Source organism: Cataglyphis hispanica, chromosome 2 (genome assembly GCF_021464435.1).
Source record: "Cataglyphis hispanica isolate Lineage 1 chromosome 2, ULB_Chis1_1.0, whole genome shotgun sequence".
Taxonomy (NCBI): Eukaryota; Metazoa; Arthropoda; class Insecta; order Hymenoptera; family Formicidae; genus Cataglyphis; species Cataglyphis hispanica.
The window spans coordinates 15195822-15209824 of NC_065955.1; the positions used below are offsets into that span (position 1 = coordinate 15195822).

Below are 14003 nucleotides of genomic sequence, written 5' to 3' on the forward strand. Positions count from 1 at the left end.
CGCAAATTATATTTAAATATTCACGACGGATCTTTTTATCGATTATACTTCCTGTTGTTCTTGCACGAATACAAACTTTAACAGCCACTTTAACAAGGCGGATCGCCGTATCCTCATCATACTCGAGAATAAGAATTATTTGTCCGCTAGAGAATTACATTGGAAAGAATTACACTGGATGCAACGCGCTCGTCTGAGTGACCTAAATAGAAGCTGCAAAAATTTCTGGCGTAGCCAGAATGATGATAAGCAGACGGAACAAAATGATGCATAGCAGTTCCTGGCCCGATCGAGCACCGCAAACAGTAAAGGTGCGCATCGATCCTTTATCTCGTGCCTTCACTATTATCCCAACGAGTCGCGAAACGGTATATCGATTGGAACAAACTGCGCCGCGATCCGATTGCCTGGAAGAAGTCATCCTCTTAGATCGATGCGATCCTAAAGGAATCGCATCCGTGATGATAAAGCGAAGGTTAATCGACGGGAGGCCGTCTATAAATAAAAAACCCACGAGTACTACTGAAAATTTATCAGACGTAAATAACGAGACGAGGAGCAGAAAAAATTCCAATCAATATTTCATGCCGCGCAGTCTTTCGTCGATCGAGACCACTGCAACTCACCAAAACGCTGTCATTGTGTTAGAAGAAAATGTTTTCCGAGATCAATCGAGATGTAAATCAGATTTTTTCGCAAGAATTGATAAAACGAAGAAAATACAAGACATTGCAAAAACATCTTCATTAAGAACGACGTCGGATTCGACGGATACGGATTTTGCAAAGTTATTTCCGAAAAATTCACACGCCGAAGAGGAAACCGTAAATGCAGCCGCACTAACAAACAAATCTCCCTCATTCGCGGAAAATAACGCCTTTGATGTAATAGTAAACATTGCAGATGAAAGATTGCACGCAGTCAGCATCGTGCAAATAGATAATTCACAAAGGCGAGAAATGGATGGGGTGAGAAAGGAATGTCAGATTGCCATTTCGCCCGCATCTTCGCCGAGGCACGCTACGTCATCACCGCCGCACATCAAGGTGGACGACTACGACGATTATGCGACATCCGTTTCATTCTCGTCGAAAGGGAACCATCACGCCTGTCTAAAGTGCACGTCCGAACGTCTCTTTCGCTCGCAAATCGATCCTTTCCGTTCCTCATCGCGTTGCAAAAAAAACGACCTGCTAACGGCGGTGAAAGCGCACGGTTTTCGACGCGATGATTCGATCAAACGCGAAAAAAAGGAAGCGCGCGACAACCGTCAGGATAAAGATATCTGGTACGCGGGATGCTTAATCGGAGAGACGAAAAATGTGAACGGTAAAAAATTGGATCGGCAAAGCAAAGACGATGGTTTATTGCCGGAACGTCCGCCTATAGACTTTAGAAAGGAGGCTACTCTCGGGCGACATTATTATCCCGAGGGAGGTTGGGGATACGTCATTGTCACGTGTTCGGTGCTGGTGCATTTTATCGGGGTGGGTCTGCAACTCGCCGCGCCCGGATGCTTGCATTTCACCGCCCAGCAAAAGTTTCGGCATCCTCCGCTACATAGCGCAGGTAAGAGGTCAAATATTCTTAACGCATTACATATTGTTTAATTTCATAAAAGCCCCAAGATTTGCAATAATATGATAAATCCCTATTCAAGTTTATTTATATGCCTCTGCGTCAATATAATCAGCAAACATCATGACAAACATATGCATACATACATTTAATGTATTAATTGTGAACTATAAATGCAATTATATTATAATAAATATATTATGATAAACATATATATATATATCTTTTATTATATATAATTTCCAATAAAATTAATAAAAAAATATTCTTTCTGAATACAAATTTTTATAGAATACCATTTATAAAAGAGTAAAATTTTTTTCTCTAATTTTTGTTAAAATCATCTAAATAAACAAATCCACTCGGCCAAAAAGGCGTATAAATCGATATTTGCAAATATTGTCGTTTCTCTTTCGCGATGCTGATTGATTATCTTAACACTGTACTGTTCATTATTTCATATCAATAAAGACCTGTCATGACTGACAATGACAGTTCAAATATTAAATACCTATGTATAATTTTAATTCAATTGATTTTGAAAAAACAAATAACTAAAATTAAAGTGTAAGTAATTTTATAAATATATACGTGTGTATGTAAAAAAATTAATTAATATTGTTATAATTAAAACTTTAAAAAAAATAAAATATTACTACTAAATCTATAGAAAAATTATAATATGACAGACTTCTGTTTCTCAAAAATCGATTTTTTGTATGTCGTATCAAGATATATCTAACTTCCGAGGAGGATATAAAAATATTTTGAAGCCCCTTTTTTCTATCTTTTTTTGCGTTTATTTTATTCAAAAATATTAATAAATATATATATATATATATATATATATATATATATATATATAATTTTGATATCTCTCTCTGACTCTTCCCCTTCGATCTTTCCGACATGGGTGACCTCGGTAGCTACTAACGTTTTTAAATGAAGCAGGTTTAATCGCTTTGAGAGCGATTAAATTCAATTTGCCATGAGTAATTTGCTTAACCAAAAATAGATTTTGAGAAAATCTAATATAAATATGTAATACATTAATATAAATAATATAAGATACACGTGTCTCGTTTCTATTTTGGTTTTAAAATACAAGATTTTTTTTAACCTTATTAATCAAACGCTTGCTCAAAATATTTATTGATTAATAATTCAAGTAACCCAAGACGGAGTATGTGACGTCATTAATCGAGCTTAAAACTATCAAACTTGCCTTATTCGAAAACGCTACATGCTTCTGCCGGCATAGTCCTCAAGTTCATTAGAATACTCAACCCTCCTCACCTGGCAAAATGCCTTCGTTAAGGTGAAGATATCATCGACAAAGAAAAATTATTATTTCCATTTTTTTCAATATAAGTTTTACAAATTTATCAAATAAAATATATAATACACAAGAATTATATTATATAAAATGTATATAATGTATAATTACAAAATGTATAATTACAAAACATATTATAAAAAATTAAAAAATATATTATATATAAATATATATATTAATTAATTCTATATATCTAATATAAAGGGTTAATTATATTACAAATATATAAAAGTTTACTATCAAATATAATTTAAAATGTAATATATCAGAATTTTTATTACACAGAATTAAACATAAATATCCAAAATATTCATATAATGCAGAATTCATTAAAAAAATTAAATCAGATATAGCTGATAAGCAACGATTAATACGATATTTATAAATTAATAATTAATATGCAATTATAAAACTTATTAAGCTTTATATAATTTAAATAATTATGATTAAAAAAATCGTTAATAAAGTTATCGATCTTTTTTCAATTATAAAAAATAATATATGAACTATTAACGTCTAGATTTTCAAAAAAAAAATAACCAAGAAAAGATAGACGAAGCTTCGATGTAAATTAATGATTAAATTAAAAGATAAGCCGTGATTTTCACTTTGCAAAAAGAACGCGACAAATAAATAAATCGACGATAGCCGTAATACTCGACTCCAATATACATGTAATTTTTGGAATACATCGGAGGAATAATATAATTACTACATATTTATATAAAAATGTTGCAACGGACATTTTAGAACATTTGTGAATATAGAACCTAATGCCCGATAAAATAAAAATAAAATAAAATAATATCAAACATAAATAATTATAAACTATAATTAATGTTTTTTGTTTAAATAAATCAATTTACCATTTCCTTCACTGATATTGGAATACTCATTCGATTTGTCTTGAAGTTTTAAAGTATACGCACATTTTACATGTTACATTCATATATAATATTTTGTAACATAATATTTAAAAATCGTTCAACAGTTTTTTAAAAATAATATATTAACTTGTGCATGTATTTTATTATATATATATATATATATATATATATATATATATATATATATATATAGAATGATAGTCTAAAAACTGTCCAGAACGCTCCTAGAATAATGGGATGTCCAATACCTATAAATGATTTTTTAAAAGAAACTAAAAAATAATTTTAATATTCTCAATACCTAGAAATATTTTCTTAAAAAAGATCAATGATTGAAAATTAAAAATTAATTACTAAAATATATTCGTTCGTAACCAAACTAGTCGTCGCGGATAGATCTTACAAGAATCGATAAGAAATAATTCTCCACGATGAAGATTATTTCGACTCCTCGCCGGCACGAAACTTTACTAACGTTTATCTGACGAGAGGGACAACGACAAGATCTCTTAGTTAAGACAGCGATCGCGTCCAAGAACATGGAAAGAACGCGATGTTTTTGCAACGTAGCTAATTAATTAATTTAGCAAATATTTAATTCCGACACAAAATTCATAAATATCAATCAAGTCAAAATTATATCATGAAATTCGAAGTAATTTTGCGATTCTGCAATGTCGAAAACAATCGTCAAATTTCGTGAACGAAAAACTAATATTTAATCGTTAACTTAACATCGAATCTTTACTTTTATTCAATAATTTTTCTATTAAATACTAGAAGAATTAACAATATTTATAAAATTTGAAATATTATTTTCCGGATTAACAATTGTTTAGCATAAAAACACAAAGCTCTTATGTTTATAAATATTTTTAAAATAAATAATATTAAAACTAATATTTAACAAATATGTTAATTTAAAAATTTAATTAAAATTTTAATTATATACATGTTCTTTTGATAACTTTTCGTGTAATTTCCAAAAAGGAGAAAATTATAATTTATATAATATTAATAATATAATTATATATACTATATATACAGTTATAATATGTATACAATAATTATATAAATTACAATCATAACATAATTATAATTACAATTAAATATTGTACAATTATAGCAAGAGAATAGAATTTACAATTAATGCTATCAGTATCAGATATCTGATATACCCTATACACTGATGCAGATACTTTGATACTGATAGCATTTATTTTAATATTATAAATGTGAATAACAATATAATAAATATATATATATATATATATATATATATATATATAAGTTTAAATTTATATAAAATAAAATGTAATATACATGTATACTTTATTTTGTACATAATAAATATATTTACGCAATTTATGATTTATTAAAAGAAGTATAGATGCCATTTTTTACATTTTTTATTATTAATTTTCACTCTTTTAATTTTTTTAAAAATAAATTTTATTTTATTATCCCTAAAAGTAATTTCAATTTTATTTTTAAAATTTATCTGATATACAAATAAATTTAAATTTAATATTATTTATATTTTATTTTTTTTTTTGCTTATATGTCTAATATTTTAATAGTTTTAATATTCTTTTAATTCCTAGCAAGCATTTAACCCTAATACCTCCAACGTTTTTTTCTCAACTTAATCCCTCCAACCATGCCCTTTCGTGTCCCACGCGTTTTTCAGTATAGTATTTAATAGCTTTAAAAAATTCCACAAAAATTATTATAATATCTTTATACCTTCGACTAAAAATCAATGTAAAGAAAATTTGGAAATTATTTATTTAAATATTATTTTACAACAATTATATGTTGAAAAACGCACGTTACAACTTGTTTTATTTAAAACGCGTGGAAGGATTAGGGTTAATTCGACAAGAATTTTAAGGAATTAAATTCTTAAGAAATTCAATAACTAATATAATAATATTTTATAAAATTAAAATAGTTCTAATAATCTCAACAACCCTACTTTTGCTGTCTAAGCCAGCGAGAATCCAGGATCAACAAAATTTTGGGAAGCGTGTGCTTTAACCGCGTGTCCTAATTGCGTATCCTAAACTTACTTTATGTACTTCTTGCTACGCATTTTAGACAGTATTGCCGCCTATTTTGCGTAATCTATATCCATTTTTCGGGTCAGTTGGACCTACCTTTCGTTGCTCCTGACCATTTTTTGAATTGATCTCTGACTAGAGATCAACAAAGGAGATATATACTCCTTTTATCGCTGGCTATTTATTAGCCGGCAAATAACTGCAAGATTTTTCTTGCGTTTGTAAGGAGATAAACTCCTTTTGGCGGCTAGCAGATAATTGTCGCCGCCAGATAAGCGCAAATATTTTACGCTCGTTGACGATCGTATGATTTTACAATCGTTCGTTGAATATTTATTTTAATATAACTTTATTTTAACTGAGACAAAGCCAAATTATCAATCAAAATTTTGATTAAAAAATTATAATAAATTATAAATATATAAATAGAATTAAAATTTATATATTGATATAAAACTTATATAATAATAATTTATAATGTATAAAATGTAATATATAAAATTAACTTATATAATAATATATAATTTATAATAAAATAAGATTAATTTACACAACATTTATGCTATTTATTATTATATTACAAGTAATTTAATTGAGTAAGCATTTGGCTTTGGTCAATTAAAACAAAATTTAAGAACAAACTACAAGTAAATTCTACGCTATGGATGAGTTATAAGAAATTAGGATAAGAGCGCATTATAAGAATAAGTTATGTATATAATTGATAAAATTATTAGCGCTCTTTATTAAATAAATTAGATATAATGTGACAAATTGATAAAAAAATCCTCTAGTTTTTCTTTTTTAATTTTGACTTTAATTAACTTTTGCAATAGCTGTAATGTATATTAAAAGAACTTATTAAAAGTTATTCAACTTAACCCGTTTTAGCTCATCCATTTAAAAGCAACGGATTTATCTATCTGTAATCTATAATGTACATCTACAATTTTTACAAATCCGTTACTTAAAAATTAAATAAAAATTTGTCACTCACTGGCACTGATGCGCAACAGCGGAGATTTGGTCTTGAGGCTACGTTGTCTGCAACACACAAATATAAAATCCAAATTATAGCAACGCTTAAAATAATTAATATTTTAAGAAATTATTATTGTACGCACCAAATTTTATATCTGATGCGTAATAATAAGAAGGTATATAAATATGGAATAATTTTATAAATTCTAAAAAAAACTATTCTTTTAAATAAAAACTTTTATAGTATGAGTCTCTCTTGTTTAAACTATTCAAATAATGATCAAATTGATTTAATGTATGTACGGAATTTATAATAATTAATATAGAAATAATAATACTTACCCTTGGGTTGCTCCGCTGGTGCAGGATACCTCTCCTAGGCCTCCTCCTCCTCTCAGGATGTTAGGGACGCCACGTTGATCTATAACATAAATAAGAAATGCAAATTGTAGTGACGCTTAAAATAATTAATATGTCAAAAAATTTATTGTAAGCATTGAATTTTATATTCGATGCATAATAATAAACAGATTAATAAAACAATTTTATAAATTTTGAAAAAAGACACTAATAAATAATAATTTCATATAAAAACTATAATTTAAAAATGGAAACTTTTACAAGATTATAGCTTTTATATAACAATCTTTTTCTCTTTAATTCTCTCTTGTTTCAATCATATAAATAAAAAATTAAATTATGTAATTAATTGCTCAATTTAAATTGCGCATAATTATATAATTAATATGCAAATAACAATTTATTTACCACAGGGTTGCTCCACCGACGCCCGATGCCTCTCCTAAGCTTCCTCCTCTTCTCAGATTGATTCACACGCGCGATACTTTAAACGACACTTCCGCACTTTTATTAAAAGATATTTCCGCACTTGTACGCGCGATACTTTCAACGACACTCCCGTACTTTCCCGAATTTCGCGACGCGAAAACCGTCCGCGGCACGATGACAGCATTAATGATACGACGAGCCATCCGCGGCACGATGACAGCAACGACGGCGTTGGGTGCTTGGTTTTCCCCTTTTCAGTAAACCTTTAGAGACCTTAAGGCCCTTAAGGCACCGTTCAGGTACTAAGCCCTCCCACCACGCCAAGGTTACACCCTAGGAGGGTATTATATGTATATAATTTTGTAATATGATATAGCATATTACAAAATTATATACATATAACGTGAGATTATATTTGAGAATAAGAAATGTAGATAAAAATCATTAAAAAAATTTTGTTAATAATTTTCAACTTCTATCGTTTGATTTCGAATAAATAAATTGCGTGAAATATTTACTTTGATATGTGTTGTTAGAAAAATAATTGTTAATTCAAAATAAATTACAAGACATATAAATTGTAAAATTGTACAATATAAATATAAATATTCATATACATGAAATGATAAGGAGGGTTATATATAATTTTGTATTATAAATTAAAAAAGAAGTTAGGGAGAGAAAAGATGGGAAGAGAAATGAACAGAAAAAGATGTAGATATGTTTTTAAAAAACAAACAATATATACGTTATATTACACGATAATTTAGATTGGATCTCATACATTATTGAAGAAACCAAAAAAAGACAAGCAATGTGCATATTTTAAAATTGATGGTAAATAGAAATAAATTATTTACCGCACATACCTTTGCTCCGTCCATCATCAGATGCTTATCCGAAGTTCTTTTTCCTCTTTCGTTCCTTTACTGTATCCACGTAGCACTTACACTTACTTGCGAAAATACATTAATTAGTCGAATACATGATGATCGCGAGACACTTTGCACGATTCTCCCAACCGCGAAACAATCACATGCACAGCTCTTCGATAAAGATTTATTATCACGATTTATTATCACAATTTTGTGTTGTTTACCAAAAGTTAATTGATCGTTAATTTTGTAATAATTGTAGCGAATTATGCTTCAATATTAGTCATGATCGCGTTTAGAGGAAGAATTCGATACTATATGAAGCGTTTCACATCACTTTTTCTGTGTTCAAGTGTCGTTGTGCGAATGATAACAAGACCATAACATGTAAACAATAACACACTACACGTCGCCAAAGCTGAACACTTTGTTATTGATAATACATTACTGAAATATTTTATGTGCTATATTATACGAGATATATTATATATGTACGCGGAATGTTAATTTATATAAGTATTTTAAATTATAGATTAATTATTTATTAATCGATAGATGTGTATTTCAAAGCCTTTCATTAAGTTAATTACTCGATCTTCGATTATTTAATTACGCGTTCCCAAAGTGAATTATATTTAGATCGTCCAAGAGTCGAACAATAAAGTACTAAAAAATAATAATTTAGCTTTATAATATTTAATTTAAATCTAATTTAAATTTAAATTACAAATAAATAAATATTATTAAAAAAATAATTATTGCTCACAAAGAGAGGTAGTAACAAAACGATAACTTAGTATTTTGGATTTTTATTATAACGTTTTTCTCATTTAAATAAATAAAATAAAATTTAATTAAAAAAATAAATTATGCGAAATACACGTTTCGAATATTAATCATCACGATATAATTAACGTATGATATCACGAATATAAAGGATAATTAATTATTAATCATTAATTATTAATCCTATCAAATTATTCTCCGCTAATTGACGCGATCGCATTTGAAAAACGAATTTAACAGAGTGTCTCTCATCACTTTTCTGTTCGAGTGTCGTCGCGTGAATGATAATAATTATAAGTGTTGTAAGAAAGGAATTGACGACGTAACGTCTCCCACCATTACAATATTATTCAAGACGCCGTGAGAATGATAACAAAGCTGTAAAATGTAAAAAATAGCGCGCTAATGTTTACCAAGGCCGCATACCATGTTATTGATAATTCGCAGCCAAAATTATTTTACGTATTATGATGTATATGTAGAAGCCGAATATTAAATTATACAAGTATTTTAAAATTACAAGTATTTATAGATCACTTATTTAATAAATGATTAATATCACGGAACTTACTATGATGTTAATTACTCGGATCTGCGATTCGATTATTTTATTGCGCTCAATTTGAATCATATTTAAATCGTCGAAAAAGAAACAATAAAGCATTGGACGAAATATAATTGCACTTTAAATATTTTTAAAGAAATAATTTTCGCTGATAAAAGGAGAGAAAAATCGCGACAAACTAATAATTTACAATTTTGATTTTTGTCATTTTAATTTTTGATTATATATATATATATATATATATATATATATATATATATATATATATATCACGTGTGAAATATGCGCCTCGAGATTTATGGTTGCGATATTATTTAAGATAAACGATAATTAATTATTTATCGTATTAAATTACTTCTCGATATATATCGCGATCACGTTTAAAAATAGAATTTGACGGAGTGTCTTATGCTCTACTACTTTACTCGAGGATCGCAACGCGAATGATAAGCCATAAGTAATACGTTAACAATACCGCGCCAATGTTTACCTCGCCAAGACCGAAAACCATGTTATTCAAATTTTGTTGTTGAAACATTTTACATACGATACACACATACACACACACACACGTGTCTATATATATATAAATTATCATTTTTAGATGCTGCGTTTTAAGAAAGCATTTTTCGACTCATATTTATAGGAAACTTTTTATTGAAAATTAAATTTTCTATAAAATCTCAAAGTCTATCCGGAAGGTTTTAAAAAGTTAGCACCTAAAAGCCTTTAAAATCATTTTACATATTTTTACAAATATCAGGAAAAATATGCATTTTATAACAAGAAGTATTGAAACAAAAGATGTAGAAAAAATATAATTATCTTTCAAATAAGATCAAAATCATAGTAGTATGTTTCATTAGATTTTCAGATAACCAGTTTCAAATGTAAATTTTTTCATATTTTCGATTTTTTATTTGGAATTCTGGGTAGCACAAGATATAAAAGAAACTTTTAACATTTTTATCAAACAAATATTGCAAAAGATATCGCGATTTTTGTATTATTTTTGTCTATTATTATTTATAAAAACTAAATTTTTTAATATTTTATATAACACACACGTACACACACGCGTTCATTCTAATAATGTGTGCAGCCTTTATTGAGATATCCACTTTTAATAATAAATCGATACTGACAGTATTGTTACCTCTTTTTCATGATGCTAATTGGTTATCTCGACGCTGCACTGAACACTACTTTATTCAAAAGCTTGTCATAATTAAACGACACATTTGATAGTTTAAATATTAAGTATGTGTGTGTAATTTTTATTTAATTTATTTTGAAAAATTGGAAAACTAAAATTAATATATAAGTAATTATATACACATACACATAAAATGTATGGCGCGTGCGTAGCGCTCCTTTATAGTAGTCTGGTTGCTTATAAAAAAAGAGAAAAGTTGCAACAAAACAATAATTTACAATTAATTATTAATCTTAAAAAATTATTACTCGATATTTATCGTGATTGCGTTTAGGAATGGAATTTTACGCAGCGTCTCGCGCTGCTACTTTATTACTTGAGTATCGCCGAGCAAATAATAATAGGAAAGGAATTTGAGCACCTCGCCCCACTACAGTTCTATTCAAGTGTCTTCGTATGAATGACAACAAGGGCGTAAACAGATACGTAAACAATGTTTACGCGCGTCAAAGCCAAATATCATGTTAGGTATTGTTCTAATTTACTACCGAAATATTTCACAGTATTATAAAATATATGTAAAATATTAAATTATATAAGTAATATAAGTATTTTAAATTATAGATCAATCATTTATTAAATGATTAATATATCACCAGGATTATCGTTAATAATTATTCGATTTTGCAATTCGATCGTTTTACAGTATATATTCTTAATTCAAGTTATATATAAATCATCGAAAAACGAAATTATATAGCATCGCGGACAAAATATATTTGATTCTGTGTTGCTAAAAAAATAATTATTATTCGTAAAGATGGCAACGAAACGATAATTTAGAATTTAATTTCCCATTACTTTAATTCTTATTTAATTAAATAAATTACGAAATGTGTGATTCGAGATCTATCGTCGTGATATATGTATATATAATTATATATTATTTATAAATGTTAATTATTAATTATATTATAAGAACAATAATTTCCCGATACTAGTCGCGATCGTGTTTAGAAAAGGAATTTGAAGCGTTTTGCATAACTACTTTCCTGCTCGAGTGTTGGCGCACAAATGATAATCAAATGATAATAAAGTCGAGTTGAGATTCGAGATACGTAAATGATAGCTCCAATATTTATGCCGCCAAAGCCGAATATTATGTTATTTATAATTCGCTGCCAAAATGGTTACGTACTATGACACACACATACATACATACATACATACATATATATATTCTATTATAATAATTATATTATAATTATTAAATTTTTCTATAATTTTAACCGTGTTCTTTCGAATTTGAAGGAATTTTAATCTTTAAGAGCTAATTCATTCTTTCACGTTCATATAATCATCAATAATAGACAAAAAATTTATCTTTAAAATATTTAAAATTAATTTAAAACATACTTGTATTTTAAATTATATATAATATATATATATATATATATATATATATATATATATATATATTAAATTTATAATACAAATTATTAAAATTAAATAAAATTTATAATACAAGTATATTTTAAATATTTTAAAGATAAATTTTTTGTCTATTATTGATGATTATACGTAAAAGAATGAATTAGCTATTAAAGATTAAAATTCCTTCAAATTTGAAAGAACACGGTTAAAATTATAGAAAAATTTAATAATTATAATATAATAATTATAATAGATAATTAAAATAAAGACCTCTGCGTTTCGGAAATCACAATTTTTCATAAGTTTATAACATATAAATATATCCAAGTATTAAGAGAAATTTTACGCATTTCCGACTTTTTATTTAAAGTTTTGGGTAGCAGTCCACGAGATATAAAAGAAACTCTAACTAATCAGTTTTTACTGATACACTATAAGTGAGAAACCTAATTAGGATTTAACAGACTTGAAGTGGAAAATATTCTTATAGACTGTCAGATCGTAATTTTAATTGAAACAATATTTAACATACAAATTCCGGATAATTCGATATATGATAAATATATTGTATATAATACACAACTGCAGTGTGTGTATCACACGCTTTTTATAAATAAAATTTATATATTTTATTACACATGCATTGTGTCACACATACATAATACTAATTTATATAATGTTTGCTGAAAAATAATTATGTATACTATTTATCACCATAGAAGAAAAATTTCGATGATAGCATCCTAATTCTGACCTAGATATGTCTTCTTGAAGATTTTGATCACGTTTTATGTAACTACACATACACTCTACCTTTCTCGAATCCGGTCATGTCATAAATAATGTGATGACGGTATCTAGAGATATGGTGGTCGCAGAATCGAAGAGATGAAAAACCGAAAAATCCGGATCTTCAATCAACATGCAGGCTTGGCATTCTATTTATCATATCTGTCATCTGTGTTCCGTAATTTTTAATAAAAGTAAAATAAAATTCCATTAAAATAAAATATCGGTTATTTATTATCTATTATATTTTCCACAAATAAATAATGATAATAATAAAGGACTATTTTAATAATATAATATTTTAATAATATAAGTTCTAAGTAAATTTTATTCTATTAGAATATTTTATATGTTTTCTTTATATTAATAAAAGTTAACATATTAAAAAAGAAAAAATATTGTTATCATTACTCATATACATATACCATATATGTCAACTAATTATTAATTATTTAACATAAACGGATTCTTAGTAAATAAGTATAATAGTCTTCTACGTAAAAATGTTCATTAAAAATGTCTAACGAAAAAAACCATTTTATATAGATAAGTTGTATATACAATACAAATATTTTTCAGAAATTATTCAATAATAATTTTTAAGATAAATTATAAAATAGATGACAATTTTAGATGAATTGTAAAATACAAACTTTTTAAAATACAAGTTTATAAACACTTTATTAGCAATACAATAATGAAAATCTTGTCTTGAATAAAATCTGTTAAGTTACGTCAGAGAGAAATCATGTTTACGATTTCTA

At 27.1% G+C, this 14003-nt stretch overlaps 1 protein-coding gene across 1 annotated transcript in view; it reads left to right on the forward strand.

Annotated features, from left to right (window-relative positions):
* Positions 1-239: 239 nt before the first annotated feature.
* LOC126856633 (uncharacterized) overlaps positions 240-14003 on the forward strand; it is a 79559-nt gene continuing 65795 nt past the window's right edge. Inside the window, exon 1 of the mRNA XM_050605326.1 lies at positions 240-1569. Coding sequence (XP_050461283.1) covers positions 240-1569 — 1330 coding nt within the window. The remainder of the gene's footprint in view (positions 1570-14003) is intronic.